Raw genomic sequence first — 21,314 nt, 5'->3', positions numbered from 1 at the left:
GCATCGAAACAAGATCAGACTCGAGTGGGCATAGCGGAATTTGTACATTGAATGTCATGTACGCAGTTCACCTGGGTTCGAAGATTTTTTTATAGGAAAATTCCTAATCTGAATGAAGAAGCGAATGACCTTAAGATTAAAATGTCTATAATCGAAACAAAAATATGATCAGACTTGTAAGGGTTAAACAATTAAATGGTTTGATTAGAAGTCATGAGGTTGTCTTCAAATTTCGCCAATATGAAATCGATTTTTAGCATTGAAAATGCTTTACTCCACTATATGGGGCTGAGACTAGGTGTAAAACTAAAACCTAAAATTCGATCCGCGTCGCGAAAATGTGGCATAATTTTAAACGACTGCAGCGTTGTTAATTGTTGATGGAATTGCATCATTTACATACCAATCGATTCAGAGAAGTCCAACTTAAAAATTGATTGCAACTTTAAATTGGTATTTCAACTGTACACTATTGAAAAATCCGTATTATTGGAAATGCTTTGGAAAAATGTAAGAAGACGTACCAAGTATTCACTCACGTTTTATTAATTGTTGAAAGATTTTCATGATTCGAACACCAATCGATTTAGAAAATTGCCAGTAAAAAATTGTTATCAAATTTATCTGTGTGTTTTATTAGCACACTATTGAAAAATCCGTAAATCCGCAGGGAAAACATATACAATTTTCACAAATTTGCGCAACACTTTCCCTAACACAGACCTCATCTCGACACTCATAAACGTCTTACACATTTCATCGCATGACATAAAAGGATTGTTTCTGACCGAATTAATTCACTGCCATACCTACTCTGCTGATGGAACAAGGTAGGTTATTGCTACTGCGGCTGGTAGGATCTCAGATACATCTTTCATTTGATACGAGCCATGGAAAAGGAGCGTTTATGTGTGCTGGAAGGATTTTGCTCGCATTTCCAAGCGACGATGGCTGAACAAATGGCGAATTGCTGGTTTATGCAGTGCGTTTAGCCGTACAGGCAAGTCTCAAATCGTTTCATAGGATTCTCGTCCTGTATCACAAAACAGTTATTGGCAAATCGTCCTTATTAGGACGAATATATAATGGAAAAAGAATTGATGAAGAAAATTCCGTTTATTAATTTGTATTAAGTTTGTGCTTGTCGATTCTGTATCTTTACCAGTAAATTATAATATAAGCAAATATTATTCAAATTAATAATTTACAAACTAGAAGTCTTTTGCAAAATGAATAAACGTGGCAACCCTGCCACTACGCGAAAGCCACTCCAAAAAGAATGATAAAAATATTTTTATTTGTCGTACAAAAGGATGGTCTTCTATCTGCACCAAAAAGTTGAATAAAGAGATCACCTTGTTTCAGTGCTTATTTGACATGAGCTGCGAAAGGAAAATGTTCGTGTGTGTACGTAGCAGAAACGAATCGCCGGCAAGGTTCGAATCGTTTCAAAGGATTCTCGTTCCGTATCACAAAACATAGTTATCAGCAAACAGTCCTTATTAGGACGAATACATAATGGAAAAAGAATTCAATTAGAAAAATCCTTTCATTAATTTGTATTAATTGTGCGCTTGTTAATTCTGTACAATTCCCTAGTAACAAATTAGGTTTTAAGGTTGTTTTATAGCCACTCATAAAACTTATATTGCACTTGTAGCGTGCTATAAAACTTCAATTGTTACTTGGGTTACCAGTGAATCATAACATAAACAAATATTCATACATTGTGCAAAAATCCCTTTTATTAGCTTGTCTTAAATCTGTGCTTGTTAATAATCAATTCTGTATCTTTATCAGTGAACAATAACAATAAAAGTAACAACAAGTAACAAGTAGTCGTGTCTTGTAGACAACCCTCTATTTTTTTGATTTATTGAATTTCCAATCTTCGAAAGCGTTGGATTAGTATCGATAGTAATTATTGAAAAAAAAACCCTGCTTAGGGTTGCCACACCGGTTTTTGGAGACGAATTTCGTGTCTTCGTTCAGGTAAATCCGAATTCGCCCGGAAGAATCCATTGGATTATTTTGCTATTTTGCGTTGCCCTTTTCTTTACCAGGAATCGTCCAGCACACAGTCCTCATAAACATCATCATCGGGTTGCAGGCCCTAATTGTTAAGGAGGGCCCCTCTTGGTATTGACAAAAATTATTATAAAAGTGCCATTTGGGTTTACTTTACCCCATTGAACCTTCGGTTCAATGTATCATTGTTCCTCACAAAGATTCTCGAAAGAAACTGAAGTGTGATTTCACACCCCGTGTTTGTTTATTGAGGAGCAGAGCAAAGCTCGCTCGGGTTATCCTTCACAGCGAGAGTGGCTGGTGCTTTTAGATTCTTTGTGGGAAGGAAGGAGAGCTAAGTACTACACCCAACTACATAAATCAACAAAACTGTTAACAAATGCAAAAACATACAACTAAATGTGAACGGCACAGAAAGGTGGAATGCTTTAGCAAAACATTACACTCTACGGTGAATGTGAAGAAAATAAGATATTTTTCCTCCTAGTGCTACGAGCTGCATAAGAAATAAAACAGTGCATATTGTTTTTTGTTGTTTTTAAGCGTTTTATATAATAAAAAGCAATGGAAGCGCTCCAAACTTCTGTCGAGTGATCACTTTAATTCGAAATTGTAATTGATACCCATGTGTCTCTTGAAGTCTATCCCCTGCACAGTAAAACTCCACTGATGAAAGTACTACTAGAGGCGGTAACCCTACCTCTATTAGTTTGGTCAAATGAGTCATCAAAAACTCTTGATATACCTAAATAATTCGAAATAATCCAAAAATTTAAATTTAAAATTTAATATATTTTGTTTGCCGTTCATTGTTACATAATCCATAGAAAATCATATTCAGATACGAGATGATACCGAAACATTTTTGTCTAGGGGTCGGAGTCAAATGATGTAGCTTTTTTCGGAGATTTTCTTGCAAAGCGGCCAGGAATGGAAAAAAGATAAATACGTTTTACAATTCTTTCCTTTTATCAACATTTTCATTATAACAGCAAATTGCGTACACAACAAGCCCCTTTTATGAGGAATATAGTGTTAATAGTTTTGTTTTGAATTTTATATGTGGAGCATGAAGAGATGATCTCTCAGTTCACAATCTTGCAGCTGCCAATTATTCTAAGAAGCATACGTTCAACTAAATTACTAAATTGTGTTTGATTGATTTCGAAGAGAAAATTTAACTCTGCTACCAAACTAAATCAACTAATTAGCAAGATTAGCTAACTAATGTAGCAAGTTAAATCCGCATACAAAATCTTTTCGTCTTGGAGGAGCGAGCGTGAGATTTTGAACGTCGCTTCCTGAACGTAACGATTTTATTTTTATTTTTGAACTATTTACTAGAAATCAGTTACAACATTCTTGTAAAATATTTTAAGGTGTGCTAACACACCAACACAAATAAAGAATAATTCATGTTTTTATAGGATTATGAATGTTTTCGAAACCAGCATAGCGTAAAATCCAACCCCAACCCTTATTTGAAATTTGATCCATGTTGCTCATTTTTTTTTTAATTTTTACGTGGATTTTTTTATTTTGTTAAAATTTCATTTATCTATTTTTTCAAGTTGTTGATTGTATTTGTATTTCTACAATTGTAAGATTCTGCCTTTTTTATCTATTTCCATTCATTTATTTTATCCATCTTTTTACGTTCCTTACTTTTGCTTTTTTCTATTGCTATCACTATCACTTACTTTAATTTATAGTTTTTCTCTGTTATTTCATTTTATTCACAATTTTTCGAGAAAATTCTGCTTTCTTTATTTCATTTTTCTTATTGTTTCATATTTTAATACCCTGCTTTTTTATTTGTTTCTTTTTTCATTCCATCCATTTTTTAGAATTTGTCTATTTACTACATTTATTCTTATCATAGCCTTTTCGATTTCCGTTTTTTTCATATTTTTTTGCATTTCCATAAGCAATTTTACTTATTCAAATTCATTCCAATTTGTCTTATTGTTTAATTTTGTACCTTTCTCCTATTTTCTTCCTTATGTGTTTAACTTTTCGTTTTTCGTAGTTTTATTTTTTCCCACTGATCGTTTAATATAATTTTATTTATTTCTTATACCTTTTTCTTAAGATTTTATTCGTTATTGTTATTTCTTTATTGTTTCCATTTAACCTATTTTGAAAGTACTTTTTCTGTTGACCATTTTCTTGTACGTTTATATTGATTTTTTTTTATTTTCCTAAAAACATTTGATCACACATCTTTTTTTAGCACTATGCGCACTTTTCCTTGATTTTACATTTAGTTCGTTATTTTAATTTATTTCAAATTTCATTTCTAGTGTTTTTCTATTCTTTAAATAATTTAATCCATTTTATTCATTTTCTTAGCGTTAATTTCTCCATTTTTTGTGTTTCTATAGTATACCATGTTAGCTTTTTCCTACTATCTTTGTTTTTCATTTTGTCTGTTTGCTCCGTTTTTGTTCATTATCCAATTTTCTTTACTTTTTGTCTTTTTATCATTCCACTTTTCCAGTTTTTCAAAATTTTCCAGTTCGTCCATTTATTTTAATTTTTCTATGGTTATTTTTTTCTTGTCTTTTATATACACTACTGTAATTTTATGCATTCTTAACGTTCTATTTACTTTTTCTATTGCTTTAAATATGTCTTGTTTTAAATGTTAAATAAATTTTATTATTCTTGATTTATCGAGTTTTTCAGTTTTATGCATTTTTTATATTAATGTTTGTATTCTTTTTAGTAGTTTTTCTTTCATTTTTATTTATTCTTAAATTTTTTTCTACTTTCTTATCGATTTTTCATTATTTTCCACATTTGTTCAATAATGTTCGAATATGTTTTTTCTAGTTTCTTGTTTTTTTTTATCAAATTTTTATAGGTTTTATTTTGGTTTTTCTAGATTAAACATTTTTTGACAATTGACATAAATTTGTTTATTTGGTTGATTTTGTTGTTTGTAGCTCTTTTTTACATTCCTTTAATATTTAGTTTTCCTATTGTTTTTCTTTTATCTTTTGCCGTTGATCGCCGTTTAGATATTTTTAACTTTTGTAATAACTACATTTTTAATCTTTCCATTTCCGTACTTTTATAAATACTACTGACAAAAATGACGCTTTCAAAGTCACCAAAACTGTCGAAAAGGTATTAAAAAAACTCCCACAGTAATGAATTTCAAACATTAACTTTTTTGTACTGTACACAGTGGTGGGGGCCCGTACGTTGGACCCCCCGGGCCCGTATTTTCTCTCTGCGGCCCTGGCTTCCTGAGCTGGCACCTCACGACACGCAGAGAAATAATTGATCCAAATGACAGTGCTTCACACGTGATTTGCATTACAATGTCCATTCACGCATGGCAAGTTGTCTATAGATTCAGTTTTGCTATGTTGAGTTATTCTGCAGTTTGAGGCCATGATTTGTTTATCTTATGTTCAATCAACTTTGTAATTTTCATAAAAAAAAAATGCCATCAAATCAGATCAACTTAACAGTGCAGTGATAAGGATTAATTTTTCGCTATAAAAATAAATTATAGAAATAAATCTTATTTTCGACATGCGCAATAATTACACAAAGAGTGCTCAAAGTGTCTTTCCGATAAGAATCCTTTGAAGATCTTCCTGATTTCTTCAAGGATAAGTACTGTGTGGCGTGTAATTTCCGCATAAGATAGTGTAGCAGCAACCTAACTGTTAAGCTGCATGAACACTGTTTGGCGTCGACATAACTGAGTCGACACTCACAGCGACTTCCGCCGAGAAAGAAGCATACCGCCATTATTCGCGGCTGTTGGATTCTTAACGCTGAAGAGGTAAGACGTGCAATCGGAGTCGCTGCTGACCGTCGCACTGGTTGACTTCCTTATGGCGTAGAAAACCACATTGGCGATCCTGCCAGTCTTTCAACATTATTTCTATATCAAAATACCTGGCTTAGATTATAAAAGCAAAAGAAATCAACCAGAAGCTCAAATTGAACCCCCATTTCCCTGAATTTGAGGCAATAAATTAGTTAAAATCGGTTAGTGGCTTGGTAAAGAAATACGTTGGTGTTCTAATTCAGGTAAGCAATTACACAGCCAAAGTTATTCACGTTAAAGTGGAAAACGGAAAATGTACTTGTATTCAGTGGCACAGTAAGAACATAGCGTTCCGGCGGAACGGGACGTCCGCAAAACAAAATGGCTGTTTAATATGAGTGGCACAGTAAGACCACAATGCCTAGTGAAATGGAACGTTCAAAAAATAAATAAAAGTACTCTTTGTATGTAATCGAAGTGGTGTAAGACCACAGTGCTCCGGCGGAACGGGACGTCCGCCAAACAAAATGGCCATTCAATCCAAGTGGCACAGTAAGACCACAATGCCCAGCAAAACGAGTCATGCAAAAATGTAGAGTGGCACAGTAAGACCACACTGCACTTGTGGAACGGGACATCCGCGGAAATTTACTTAAAATACTTTGACAGTTTTCAATGGAATTGAATGAAATGGAATAGAACGTATTTCTTTGACCCCTGTAAAAATAATTTTTTTTAGTTGACAGATCTTTTATGTTAATAATGGTAGTTTATAAATACCACCCGATTGAATTGCGAATATTGTTTTACATGTTCCGAATATATCCCATATTTCAGATTGCGACTAAGTTAAAAAATGGCAAATAACGGAAAATACGTTCGAGCACCTGCGTGTGAGGACAGGAATGAAGAATGTACTCAGGAAGTTACGAGTGACCAGCTCCCTGACGATGTTTCTGAAGCGGAAAACAGTTTTTCGTGCAATGAGGTTGGCGACAGTAGCCACCAACGGGAGCAGGATGAGTCCACTAGCGGTGTCAACTCGGTTAATGAACTACTGAGTTCTTTCCAAGCGACCAGTAGCAATAGCAGCGAAGCCCCCGTCGACACTGTAAGCAGCCCTAAACCGATCAGCACCGATGACCGTCTTCAGAGAATGGAAAATGTACTGGCTGATATTACGAAAGCAATGAATTTCTTTCAAACCTCAACCTCGACCTCGACCAAGGACACCGATCAGAGTTGGGGCGCTCCAACCGCCTTCACCCACACCTCCGACGCCGTCGCGCCAAGCATCCGCTGGGATAATATTAAACCTTTCCCAAATGGTGTGGCAGCTAACAAAATGTGGGAGGCGTGGAACCGTTATATTGAGAATTTCGAGATTGCTGCTACTCTCAATAACGCTAACGACCCAGTCCGAAGGTCACAACTCCTATTCTTATCGGTTGGCGAAGAATTGCAAAAGATCATCAGAGCAGCGAACTTAAAACCAAGTCTAACCGATGCAAATTGTTACAATACCTTCGTAAACAACATCAAGAACTATCTTCAGTCGATGACTGATTCAGCAGCGGAGCACGAAGCATTCTCAAACATGAGGCAGGAAAAGTCTGAGTCGGCAATTGCTTTTCATGCTCGTCTAATGGGCAAAGTCCGCTTGTGCGAGTATAGCCCAGCAGATCAAGAAAGATTCGTTCGAGCACAGCTCTTGAAAGGCCTGAGGAACAAGGAGTTAGTGAAAGCCGCTCGTACATACGGGTACGTAACGAAATACATCGTACAGGCTGCGACTCGTGACGAAGCATACCAAGCCGAAGTAGCGATCACGGATTCGACAGAAGTGTGTACAGTATACCGTGGCCGCCAACAATCGCAAGATCAACGCGACAATAAGAAACGGACATGGACCAAGAATCGGAATAATCGAAAACCAGCCAAGCGACCCTACGATGATGAACAAAACTATCGACGTGACCTGAAGGATCGTGGTCGTCGAAACCGTTGCGCAAGATGCAATCGATTCCCCCACGTGAACTATCCTTGCCCGGCGTTGAAACGAAAGTGTAACTCGTGTCAAGAGTTTGGACACTACGCAGTCGCGTGTCGTAAAACAATTATACGGCAACTTGGAACGACGAAGGATGAGCCTTCTAAGAGAGAAAATGAATTAGACGATAATCAGGTATAACAAGATTTTATTTTGTTTGCTGTAATATTTTTGTTCGAAATACATCTCGTAAACATATTTTTATTTTGCATTTCACACAAAAAATTCCGTCTCTCCTATTGTAGACTGTGTGCACACTCTCTCTAGCAGACGTACTGGTCAACTGCCAGTTAGGATCATCTAGCCCTATCCAGTTCCTGGTCGATTCGGGCGCAGATGTCAACGTCATCGGTGGGGAGGACTGGATCCGTCTAAAAAAAGAGTTAAAATCAGGTATTGCGAAGCTCAAGATTCTTGATAACACTAACTTAAAAGGTTTGCATGCATACGGCTCACCATCACCCATGATTGTGGAATGCCTAGTGGAAGCGGAAGTTATAGTGCCAGGGTGCAAATCACTAGATAGCGCGATCTTCCATGTTGTTCCAAGAGGGCTGAGATCGCTCCTCGGTCGATCCACGGCGAGCGACATGGGACTACTACAAGTAGGGCTAAATCTTAATAATATGGAAATTCCACTGAAGGCGGAGAAATTCCCAAAAATGCCGAAAGTCAAAGTGAAATTCAGTGTCGATAATACAGTACCTCCAGTCAAGAACGCTTACTATAACGTGCCTGCGGCCTATCGTGAAGCTGCAAGAGCGAGATTAGAAGAAATGGAAAAGCGTGGAATTATCGAAAAGGTTACATCGGCGCCCAGCTGGATAAGCGGAATGTCCGCAGTTGCAAAAGGCAAAGATGATTTCCGTTTGGTAGTCAATATGAGGGCTCCAAACAAGGCTATCAACCGCGAATATTTCCGCTTGCCCCTATTGGAAGAAATGAAAGTGAAGCTTCACGGTTCCAAATTTTTCACAAAACTAGACTTGAGCAACGCTTTCTATCACCTCGAACTTAGCAACGAGTCGCAAGACCTTACAACTTTCCTCACCGAAAGTGGCATGTACCGCTTTACAAGGCTAATGTTCGGGGTGAATTGTGCACCTGAAATTTTTCAGCGAGAGATGACACGAATTCTTAAGGATGTCGAAAATGTTATCATCTATATCGATGACATTCTTATCTTTGCAAAAAGCCTGCAAGAGCTACACAAAACTGTGAACCAAGTTTTACACATACTACGAGCCAACAACCTAACATTGAATCCAAGTAAGTGCGAGTATGATAAAACGCAGCTAAAATTTCTCGGCCACCAGCTTGACGAAGAAGGATTTCATGTGGATGGAGAGAAAATCAGAAGCATCCGACAGTTCCGAGAACCTACAACCATTTCTGAGCTGCGAAGTTTTCTAGGTTTGGCTTCCTTCATAAGCGCACATGTAAAGAACTTCGCTGAGATCACCAGCCCCCTGTGGGCCATCACCACCACTAAATCATGGACATGGGGGTGTGAACAAAGTCGAGCATTTCAAACCATCAAAGAGCAAATTCTACAAAACTGTGTTACACTCGGATTTTTTTCTGAGAGTGATAGAACAATTTTATACACCGATGCTTCCCCTATCGCACTGGGTGCAGTTTTAGTTCAAGAGGAGGAAACTGGATCATCGAGAATAATAGGCTTCGCATCAAAATCGTTAACCACCACAGAAAAGAAGTACGCCCAAAACCAAAGGGAGGCTCTCGCTGCGGTATGGGCAGTAGAACACTTTTCGTATTTCCTATTGGGGAGAAAATTTACTCTACGGACGGATGCACAAGGAGTCTCATTCATACTGAACCGTTCCCGGGAAGAATCCAAGAGAGCCTTAACTCGAGCTGACGGTTGGGCGCTAAGACTGAGTCCTTATAGTTATGAAGTAGAGTATATACGAGGAATAGAAAACATCGCTGATCCACCTTCACGACTATACAGCGGTGAGGATACGGCATTTGACGATAATTCAAGCCCTTGGGAAATAGCTTTCCTTGAAGCGAACGCGGTTGGGTTCCTGACAGACGACGAGATAAAAGCAGCCACAGCCGATGACACTATTCTGCAAGAAGTAATTTGCTCTCTGAACTCGGGGAAATGGCCAGTGCATTTGAGGCAATATCAGCTCGTAGCCCATGATTTGACCACTCGAGACGGAATGTTAGTGAAAACTGGCTGTGTTGTCATTCCTACTACACTACGAAATAAAACAATGAAGCTGGCTCACGATGGCCATCCTTCAGCAGCTAAACTCAAGAGTATCTTGAGACAACGTGTTTGGTGGCCTGGAATGTCAACCGAGGCCCAGAAGTGGGTCGAATCGTGTGAAACATGTGCAGTTAATGGGAAACCTGAAAAGGCTACCCCAATGCAACGCATTTTTGCACCAAAGACCGTTTGGGAAACAATAGCGCTGGACTTCAACGGTCCATACGTTAAGTTTGGAGGCATTTCCATACTAGTTATTGTAGACTATAGATCGCGGTACCTTATCGCACGATCCGTCAAATCTACGAGTTTTGAATATACGCGGAAAATTCTGGAAGAGATTTTCGAAAGAGAGGGCCTACCTAGAACTATAAAAACGGATAACGGACCTCCTTTCAACGGAGAAGAATATAAAAAATACTGTACAGATCGTGGGATAACTACTGTCTTTTCGACCCCTCTATTCCCTCAACAAAACGGACTTGTTGAGGGCTATATGAAGGTTATCAACAAAGCAATGATCAGCGCAACGATCAACAAAACGAATTATATCGTAGAGTTGCGCGAAGCAATACATGCGCATAATGCAGCAGCGCATAGCGTGACAAAACTACCTCCAGAGGAGGTGATGAATGGCCGGAAGATTAAGCGTAAACTCCCCCTACTAGAATACAATAAGGTATCTGTCAATGAAGAACTCCTTAATAAGCGGGACCGAGAAGCAAAGTTAGCCGGTAAGAAACGAGAAGACGAACGCCGTTGTGCGCGCCAGTGTCGAGTTAAACCTGGAGATAAGGTGATTGTGGAGCGTCAAACTCGAGGAAAGGGGATATCGCGGTTCTCCCCAATCCAATATACAGTTACGGATGAAAATAATGGGAGTCTAACGCTTAGTGACGGAAGTGGTCATATGATGAAACGTCACGTTACTCAAACTAAGAAAGTCTTTGAGTGGCGAAAAGAAAAATCACCAGTTGCTGAGAGGCGCGATGACCATGCTTCGAATTCGACTGATGTTTCTCAACGGAAGACTCGCGAAAAGAAAACCCCCATGTATCTGAATGATTATGTGCAACCTGTAGCAATGAACTGAATTCGAAATGAAGCCAGCAATAAAATTTCACAAGCGCAATATTCTTTTAAATCCCTGGAACATTTTTTTCGAACTCCTTTTAGAACTTACAATACTAAAATGAGAAAATAAAAAGTAACATCAAAAGAAAATCATTACCTAATGCAGTACATCACTTGTACGCTTATCCTTAGCTCTGCTTCCAATTTGTTTTCAAAGCAAGGTTATCATTACATCGGCACTTGCTACCTTTTTGAATGGAATGTCTCCCCAGGGATTTCCAACTAATAACTCGATTGTTCGTCAGCATCTACATTTACCATTCCACTCTTGAGCACCAATCAAGGTCGGTAGCTAAAACAATTACCGCCAACGGCGACACATATCATTTTTTAATTAAATTAAATGCATGATTATTAAACTACAATTTGATAATGACACACAAAATGATTTGTCATCTCATTTTTGTTTTGCTTGCCACCTTCGCTTGTGGAGTAATCCATGTGCATTTGCATTAGTGCGAGATTGAGGATAAACCGGGTGAAATTCTTGAAAAATTTGGCTAAATCAGAGGGAAAATCTTACTCCCACACTTTTATTTCGTATACGTATACGTGTTCTAGAAATCAAATAAGCAAATAACTTACTGGGCTCACAGTTGATATAGCCCCAGTTTATAAACTGTGGTGCGACTGATAGGGTTGTGTTGTAATAATGTGTCGGAGTTTAGCGTGCACCTAGAATAATAAGAAAGGTGGAAACATTTATTCATGTATAAAGTAGGTTGTCATTATACTCCATAGAACCGAATGATTCGAAAAGCAAAACGAACTCTATAATTAAGATTTTTGATTGCTTTTTCATAACCACAGATGCAAAGTCAAGTCAAAGGATCTTGGTTTGTTCTGATCACGGAATACTTCAATGTCTTTTTTTTTTTTCAACGGGTATAGAAATGCTTATATAAAGTTTTGTTTATTTCGATTATAGAGGTTTTAAACTTAAGGTAATTCGCCTCTTCGGGTTAGAAAAATCTCTTATGAAAATTTTCTAACCCTATGTGCGGGGTCGGGACTCGAACCCAAGTGCGCTGCGTACAAGGCAATCAATTTACCAATGCGCTGCGCCCACCCCACATTTATATAAAGTGATTGTAGTATACTATAAATTAAACGTATCTATAAGGATGAAGATGTAAAGGTGTCGCCAATAAAACGTATTTGTGGAATAGTAAAGTTTTCGTTTTTTTGCACCCCCTGAACTTTTTTTTAAAGAAGAGGGGAGATGTGTGGCGTGTAATTTCCGCATAAGATAGTGTAGCAGCAACCTAACTGTTAAGCTGCATGAACACTGTTTGGCGTCGACATAACTGAGTCGACACTCACAGCGACTTCCGCCGAGAAAGAAGCAAACCGCCATTATTCGCGGCTTTTGGATTCTTAACGCTGAAGAGGTAAGACGTGCAATCGGAGTCGCTGCTGATCGTCGCACTGGTTGATTTCCTTATGGCGTAGAAAACCACAAGTACCTTGTTTACGCATGGACATTGTCCAGAAACATTTCTTTATTATAGCGATTGCGCTGTGCACAATATGTCCGCAACAGGTAAACGGATTGATCTAATTTTTAATAGGTTTTTTTTTCTATTTTAATAACCATATCGCCAATGATGGGTTTAGCAAATAAAAATAAGTTACAGAAATTATATCCAAATTATGAAACGTGTGTGACAATGGGTTCATTACCCTAGGTATCTACACACCGCCAAGAATATTTCGACATAAGAATTTGTTACCGTTTGGGTAGCTTACCCTATTGGATCAGCAGATGAGCATAAAGAGCGTGAGAGTGAGAGTAGTACAGGCCATACTACTGTTCGTTGCAAGCCCATTTGTGCGAGTATTTGCAATAAAAGCATGAACAGAATTTGATAAAATTAACTTAATATAAATGTAAATGTTATGTGTACATAATAAATATAATTTAGTCATATTAAATAATCTACATACCAGAAATTATAAAAAAGGAGAATAATAAATTAATAAAACTCCACTTATAGAACACTATTTGTTAAAACACTTTTATTTTTATACACAACACATAAACTAATTGGCGGACCTGCCGGAAAAGGGAGAAAATTGGAAAAGAATATGCAAAGCAAGAAGAAAAAAGAGAAGATGAGATGAAGGCTTTGCTACATTTCCATTTGAACTGTCTAAGTGCACATACCGATTTGTAAGTTGAAGTAAATAGCTAGTGTATCGGAATACAAGTTAAGAAAGAGTATTACAATTTTGAAATGAATATTAAGATTTGCGCACAGTCGAATCAGGTATGACAGAAAAGATGATATTCGTTGTGGTTATAGAGGGGAGACGTCTAGCGACCTCTTCCCCGTACTGAGATAGTCCATTTCCATCCTGAACAGGACCCATTAGATTGCATTAGCAAAACGCCACACGGCGAACAGCTGCCCAAGCAAGGAACCGCAATCCGGACAAGAAACCATCTTTTCTTCACCGAAACAATCCACTTGGGTCGATTACCCGATCCGAACGCCGTATACCCGCAAGCGAAGCCCTATAAATCCACGTGACCAATCAACCATTCGTAGAACCACACCGATCGTAAAAACCCCATCAACCTCCAAACATAACCCCGAAGCAAAATAGCACCGGCACCTTTGCTGAGCATCGGCGAGCGCCACCCCCCCCCCCCCCCCCACACACACACACTAAAACATTGTGGGTATTAAATATATAAAATTAAACTAAAATGCCTTGTGTTTCTAGTTGGTGTCCCTGAGCCGACCTTGAGAGAATAGACTCTCAAGCTCAAGCTAACCGTGATAAAAGAGGCGTTTGATGCCCACCCCAGACGGTCCCCGTGGCTTGACCAGGGGTCAAGACGGTCCCCGTGGCTTCACAGGTGTTTTAGAACTAGGGATACAATTCTATTTACAAGATGGGAGACAATAGTTTTAACAAAGAGGTATAATTACAACTATCTTAAAACTAGGAATACAGAATAAAAATTTAAACTTTTTTAGCGGAGACTTATGCTTGGTCAAGATATTCAGAGGGGGGCTGTAGAAGCAGTTGTATCAAGGACAGGGGAGAGAAAGCGTAGATGGTGACCGGGAGAGAAGAGCAAAACTTGCGACTTTCGGGCAAACGGGAGATCAGCGAAACAAATTAGCGCCTCAGTCTAGTAGGTCGGATTGGCGGATGGTATTCTTCGGACCCGCGGGGAATCCTTCAAAAGTCATCGGACCTCGAGTCGCTCTCGCTTCAGTTTCCGTAGTGGTAGGTGCGACGGCGGTTACATCGTTGCAATCTGGAGCTGATCGGTCACACCACAAGGCAGGAGAAAACTTCTAAAAACGAGAAATAAAAAGAGAGGGGCTAAATTGGGATATTTATCGGTTATATGAAAGTATAAATAAGGGACATATAGGGGAAATGACGATTTGCCAGCATATCTCGGACTGGGACATTGGGTGGTCTACCTCGGGCCCGAAGGGAATCCTTTAACTGAGACCTGACGTCCAAGTACCCGGCGCATACCCAGACAACGTGCTCGATGTCGTGATAGCCCTCGTCACAAGCGCACAGACTACTCTCCGCAAGCCCAATACGCCGCAAATGCGCATCCAAGGTGTAGTGGTTGGACATAAGTCGGGACATTACACGAATAAAATCCCGACCCACATCCATCCCCCTGAACCAAGGCTACGTTGATACCTTTGGGATAATGGAATGTAGCCATCGTCCAAGTTCACAATTGCTCCACGAGGTTTGCCAACTGTTGAGTGTCATACGAGTGTGACGACAAATACTAAAAAATTCGTTGAAGCAGATTGGTCTTTCGTATATGTCACCATCTAATGCGCCCACCTTTGCTAATGAGTCGGCCTTTTCATTGCCCGGGATAGAACAATGAGAGGGGACCCAAACAAAGGTAATTTGATAAGATTTTTCAGATAACGTACCCAAGGACTACCGTATCTTCCCCTGGAAATATGGGAATTGCTTTTTGGGCTTCATCGCACGAAGAGCCTCGATGGAGCTGAGTCTGTCCGAAATGATGAAGTAGTGATCTGTGGGCAGAGTGTCGATGATCCCAAGGGTGTACTGAATTGCAGCTAACTCTGCGACGTAAACTGAAGCGGGATCATTGAGCTTGAATGAAGCGGTGATAGTATTGTTGAAGATACCGAAGCCAGTGGACCCAGCGAGATTTGATCCGTCAGTGTAGAACATTTTGTCACAGTCGACTTCTCGGAATTTATTATAAAATATATTGAAGATCACTTGCGGGCGTATATGGTCCGGGATTCCACGAATCTCTTCCTTCATGGATGTGTCGAAGAATACAGTAGAATCAGAAGTATCTAGGAAACGGACACGGTTGGGATTGTACGAAGAAGGATTAATGATTTGAATATAATTTAAGTAAGTAATGAAAGTATTTAAAAATACTTCTGTTGAACTTAATAAGGTACTTAATGTAATTAATGTCGATGTGTACGTAGGAGAATTATGGTTAAAATCGACACCTTAAGCTTAACACTTTTTATGCGTTGCCACAAAACCAATAAAATTATAATTTCTATGCAGAATATTCTTGTTCAGAAAACTCTTAACAAGGTTTAATTTATGCGTTGTAAAACTTGGAAAACAAAGTGACTTTTTGTAGGCACCCATTGGGGTAAGATCGAAACCCCCTTTAATTTATTTTCTCTCCACTTTATTAAATTCTTTATCTTTATTAAAAATTAGATATATGCGTGATTAAGAGGGTCCTCTACTCTCACGGTTTCAAAAAATCGATTTTTTCTTCTTCGTTAAATTTCATTCTATATGCTTCTGAGAATGCGCCACAAAAAGGATTTGGTGAAAATCATATTCCTCGGACTTTTCATAGAAGTACTGGTCCGATTTAAATAGTTTTTGTCTAATTGTTCAGAAAACATATTTGGTCGAGAGGCATTTGCAAAATGTCAATTTGTTCCATTTTTATGGCCCCTAATAGGTCAAAAAATAACGTGAATATTGGAAATTTTCACAAATCCATACATAACTTTTACAAAATAAAAAATTTAAAAAAATCCCTCTCGTCTAAACATAGCCAACGTGACTATGATTATAAAAAATATGAGTTTTCTGATTACAGATTACCCAATATGTCACAACTTTACTTAAGCGAGACCCATGCAGTTTCAACATTTATGTCAGCAGTGAAGTTTCAAGGTCGCGAGAGATTTTTCTTCTCGTCTTTAAAAGTAAAATTAAAAAGTCAAAACTTATCTTTAAAATAAAAAAGTGTTTCTAAATCCATTGAGTAGATGCTTTACAATTTATTCCCAAAAAAGTGCTCAATTTTGGGCCTCGCGAGTAGAAGACCCCCTGAAGTCAAAGGAACATTATGCCGAATGGTTTTTAGCTAAATGGTCTTTATAAGAAATGACATTATGCTAAATGGCATTTTGCCAAATGATGTTAAGCCATCCGGTTGTTATGCTAAATTGCTATTATGCGAAATCACCTTTATACCTATTGACAACACTGGAGCCTCCATTTATGAACCGAACCGGGGGTTCGTAAATTGAATTAGTTCGTAAGCAAGTGTTCGTTATTTGGAATTTAGTTCGTAAAAAAGTTCGTTTCACATTGTTATGAAAATTCGTTGGTTGAACAATATTCTCGGTAACTCTAACAATATGGGTATTTTTAGAACGGGCTTGACAAGTAGATAATGAAAATGAATACTTGGATTCTTTTTGAAACCCAAAAGGGGGACTTCCAGTTGTGCAATATTCTCGATAATACCAACAATATAAACATTTTGGGAGTGGACAAATAGATGGTGAAAATATATGTTTGAAACCATTTAGAAATCCAAGATGGCGACTTCTGTTTGAGCATTTTTGGAACGGGTGAGTTGACGAGTAGATGATGGAAATGGTAGTTTTGCGCCATTTTGGAATCCAACGACTTCCAGTGGAGCGATATTTTGTATAACAGTATCCAAAAGAGTATTTTTGAAATGAGCTAGACAAGTAGATGACGGAAATCAATGAATGGCGTAGTTTTGAAAGTCAAGAAAGAAAGCGAATTTTCTATAGCCATATCATAACTAAACGCTATATCTATAGAATTTATCAAATCCGGAATTCGTCATCTTGGATTTCAAAATAGCTTCAGGTATCGATTTCCGTCAAGTACTAAACAACCCCATCCCGAAGAATTCTGTATTGTCGAGGTTATAGAGATTTATCTAAATCGGACGTCACCATCTTGGATTTAAATAGGACTTCAGAGGATGACTTCTTAGATGACGAGTGGATGACGAGTCGTCTACCCCATTTCGAAAATGTATAGCAATACGTGTAAAGAATAAAAAATCATGAAATGTGGGAGAATGAGACAATTCTGTGCATGTTCCACCATTGCAAATAAACCACATATGAATTCTCAAAGCTTCCTCTTTATATTGTGAAAAAAGTCAAAGAAAGCTATTAAAACGAATCCCAAATTATTTGGATAATTTTTCATCGCCACCTACTTTGATTGATTTTTTTTTATCATTGTCGTTATGGGAGTCACTATGCTCGTTCATTGAAAAATACAGGAAGTTGGGTTTTTGGGGTGTTTTGTTCCACAATTCCCCTACATTTAATGACATATCTGTTCAACGCTGTAAATTATACCTTTTTTACATTTCTTCGAATGCGAAAAATTCTCGGAAATCAAAGGGAGCCTTTGCGACCTTAGTCAGAATATGGCAAGTTGGGGTTTTAGGGCCTTTTGTCACTCATATCCAATTTTGTCATTTTCTCAAGCACACATCTTGTTATTTTCCATTAAATTTTTCTTTAAATGTACCTTGTTGAACGTGGAAAATCCTCAGGAACTAAATAAACGTAGATTTGTTATAGGAAAAATTCAGAAACATATTTTTACATTTCTTATAAAAGAAATGTATAGAATTCGCTCAAACTTTCAAGATTTTTTCCGAGGCCCGGAGGGCAGAGTCTTATATACCTATCGACTCAGCTCGACGATTTGGGACAATGCCTGTGTGTGTGTGTCTGTGTGTGTGTATGTAACGGACAAATTCTCATTCGTGTTTCTCAGCAATGGCTGAACCGATCTTATCCAAACCAATTTTAAATGAAAGAACTAAAAAACAGTATGAACGCTATTAATTTGTTTTTGATTCTGATGTTTAGTTTCCAAGATATGAATGTTTGAATGCGTAAAAATGGCGTTTTTCGCAGCTTTTTTTTTAAATTATCTACCGAAATTGACAATACAGATTAACAATTTATATGTTTTTAGACAGCTTTAACGAATACCTTTCAAACAAGCTATAGATTGTTGAAATCGGACTATTATCAAAAGAGATATCTAACATTGAATGCGGACGAAAGATTTTTATCATTTCCCATTGCCAGAAATATGACCAAAAACATGTAATCTATTATTAACGCCAAAACGGCTTATTTTAGGTCAATAGTATCTTCGGATAATTTAATGGAGGCAATATGCCCTTTCTTTTGGTATTGTGCTTTTGCTGATTAATCCCCCTATGAGTGAGATATTTTCACAAATTTTCTTAGAAGTAATTATATCGAAATGATGTCTTCAGCAAATTTATAGCTCTTACTTTTGCGAATAACTTTACTGAAGACTTCAAATATCTATTTTGAATACTTTAAAAGTTATGGCTTGTTGTTTGTGGATTACTCCTTGTCGTCTATTTATTGTTAAATATAGTAATAATCCATTGAAATAAGCTAAACATTATTTCGATAAAACAACTTTTATATTTCATTTTACTATCTACAACCGCAAGAAATAATCACCGAACACTTCCAAGTTGTCTGGAAGGAACTTGATAACTTATCAGTGCAAAAATGTTCATATGTGCGAACCTTCTGACTGCAATTTTTCTAACTTATAACCATCGGATCGATCTGAAACATATCGGAAAATGAAAAGCGAAATAAATAACTCCAAGCAACGGCGTAGCCAAGAGAAGGTTTTGGGGTTTAACACCATACAACCCCCCCCCCACCACACCCAAAAAAAAAAATTGGATTAAAGTTGAAAATTTATTGATGCAGACTGATTTAATTCAATATTACAATAACAATTATCTGATCCGTAGATTGATAACCTGTTGTTGTAAACGTCATGAGGACTTTTGATAAATTGTCGGAATGGGGTCCTGATATGTAAATGATCTATTGGTCTTGATTTCACAGTTGTCTAATTGCATCAATATCAAATTCCTGCCTGAAAACATTCCAATAGAAAATTCCAGAGTTCTGTAATCAATCATAATCCTCAGATTTATTTTCAAATTGATCTCGTTTTTGTAGAGGTGTACTGTAATAAGGGTCTTTATTTAATAGGAAGCGAAGTTAAAATTGATTTAATGTCTATGAAACATAGAACTGCTCACCAAAAAATGCATAACTTTCAACATTGGCTAAAAATGTTTTTGCCTTTCTCATTCACTCTAAAATTCTTCAATCTAATCCCGACCCGGAGGGTCATATCGGAAAATGTCTGTGTGTGTATGTATGTGTGTGTATGTATGTGGAAAAAATGTGACCTCTGTTTCTCAGAGATGGCTGGACCGATTTGCACAAAGTTAGTCTCAAATGAAAGGTACAATCTTCCCATCGGCTGCTATTGAATTTTTTATTGATTGGACTTCCGGTTCCGCAGTTACGAGTTGAAGAGTGTAATCACACAGCAAACTCCCATATAAACCGAAATGAAAAATTTTCAAAATCAAATTTGTATTTTTGATGCCAGATGACATTATAATGCATGAAACATTGAGATGTTTGACAAAAATTGACTTCTTTGGACTTTGGTACATTTTTGTCTTTCTCATATAGAAAGGTTATGCAATCACTCTAAAAATCGTCAATCATACCGGCCCGGAGGGAGTATGCAGTAAGGGGTAGCTACTTTAAAATTAAAACTAGTTTAAAATTTCTTAACAAGTTGAAAATTTTCGGCAGGATCTGGAGCTCCCGGACCTTTCTCCATGATCCGCCCCTGGTTTCAAGCGACGTTTCAGTATCACATAGTATCTCAAGATCGTGGCTGTCGATCCATTGTATGTATGTGCAAATCGTACTGAACATGTAATATTCATTTCCACCATTGTATTGAACATAACCAGCCATGGAATCGTAGTCTGGACAAATGAGACAAGCACAATTGCACCACTAGGTGGATTAAGACAGGTTTTTTTTGGGAATGCGTCGAGTTGAGACGAAAACGTAATATGATTAATAACGAGGATAACACTTTCCGAATGCAGAGAGAAATTTATGAAAAATGACGATTTCCATTCGATTCTAGCAGGTTCTGATCGATTTTGATGAGCATTTGATTTTTATTGTATGACCAATTATATGTATAGGTCAAATGTTTAAAAACAGTAATTTAAGGTCCAGATAGCATCATTTTGAAACCGCCAATTTCGGAGGTTTAGTATCTTCAATGAGTTTTACAAACGTTAAACAGCGCATAATTTGATAAAATAATTTTGACGGTATATCGTCCAAGAAGTATTTATGGCGAATTTTCTCAGGTTAATATTCATAAAATAAAGTCTCAACAAATTCGCTAAAGACACGAACTCTGTTACTATTTTCTGAAAAATTAATTCTGCATAATTTTAAAACTTCAAAAATTACGGTGTCGTTTGGACAGTAAGATCGATTTTCACCAAACCCCCACCAAACCGAATTTCTGGCTATGCCGCTGATTTCAAGTAAGTAGAAACAAAGTCGTTCTACACTCGTTCACAAGAAACTTCTTCGAATGCTGAATATCTATTATAATACATTGAAACCCTGATTTTATCAACCAAATATGAACATATGTTTGATGGGCTCTAGCAGACGAACAAGACTGAATTCGAGTAAATCCTTTCTTGCGCATGTTTTCCTTATAATGAAGATGGAAATATGCAAAAATAAAAAGTTCATCATAATCAGAAATAGTTATCAGACTACATCAAGGGATGGGACGAATATTTTAACAGCTTCAGTTTATTATAAAGAAAAAAAATTGCCCGATTTAGTCAATGTCCCCATTTT

The 21,314-nt window shown here is 37.5% G+C and overlaps 1 protein-coding gene across 2 annotated transcripts; it reads right to left on the bottom strand.

Moving 5' to 3' along the window:
• Window positions 1-8,007: 8,007 nt before the first annotated feature.
• On the bottom strand, window positions 8,008-11,609 carry LOC131686009 (uncharacterized). 2 transcript variants are annotated; one of them, XM_058970107.1, is made up of 4 exons: window positions 11,342-11,609; window positions 8,574-8,621; window positions 8,297-8,479; window positions 8,008-8,239 (listed from the first exon to the last, which is right to left on the bottom strand). In XM_058970107.1, the coding sequence occupies exons 1-4, from the start codon at window positions 11,353-11,355 to the stop codon at window positions 8,017-8,019; spliced, it is 468 nt and encodes a 155-aa protein (XP_058826090.1). In that variant the 5' UTR covers window positions 11,356-11,609; the 3' UTR covers window positions 8,008-8,016. The 2 variants fall into 2 exon arrangements, with proteins under 2 accessions (XP_058826090.1, XP_058826091.1); XM_058970108.1 differs by having other exon boundaries at window positions 8,297-8,467.
• Between the last annotated feature and the right edge of the window lie 9,705 nt (window positions 11,610-21,314).

Source organism: Topomyia yanbarensis, chromosome 2 (assembly GCF_030247195.1).
Source record: "Topomyia yanbarensis strain Yona2022 chromosome 2, ASM3024719v1, whole genome shotgun sequence".
Lineage (NCBI taxonomy): Eukaryota > Metazoa > Arthropoda > Insecta > Diptera > Culicidae > Topomyia > Topomyia yanbarensis.
Note: the sequence above shows the minus strand (reverse complement) of the source record. Positions and strands in the feature narration are given on the sequence as shown.

Bases quoted from the DNA above. Each gene is read 5' to 3' on its own strand.
- LOC131686009 (XM_058970107.1), bottom strand. The intron at 8,480-8,573 runs GTACTGTATTAT...ATTAAGATTTAG, and splicing joins GTAAGCGTTCTTGACTGGAG to CCCTACTTGTAGTAGTCCCA. The intron at 8,240-8,296 runs GTTAGTGTTATC...CTCTTTTTTTAG, and splicing joins TATGCATGCAAACCTTTTAA to ACGGATCCAGTCCTCCCCAC.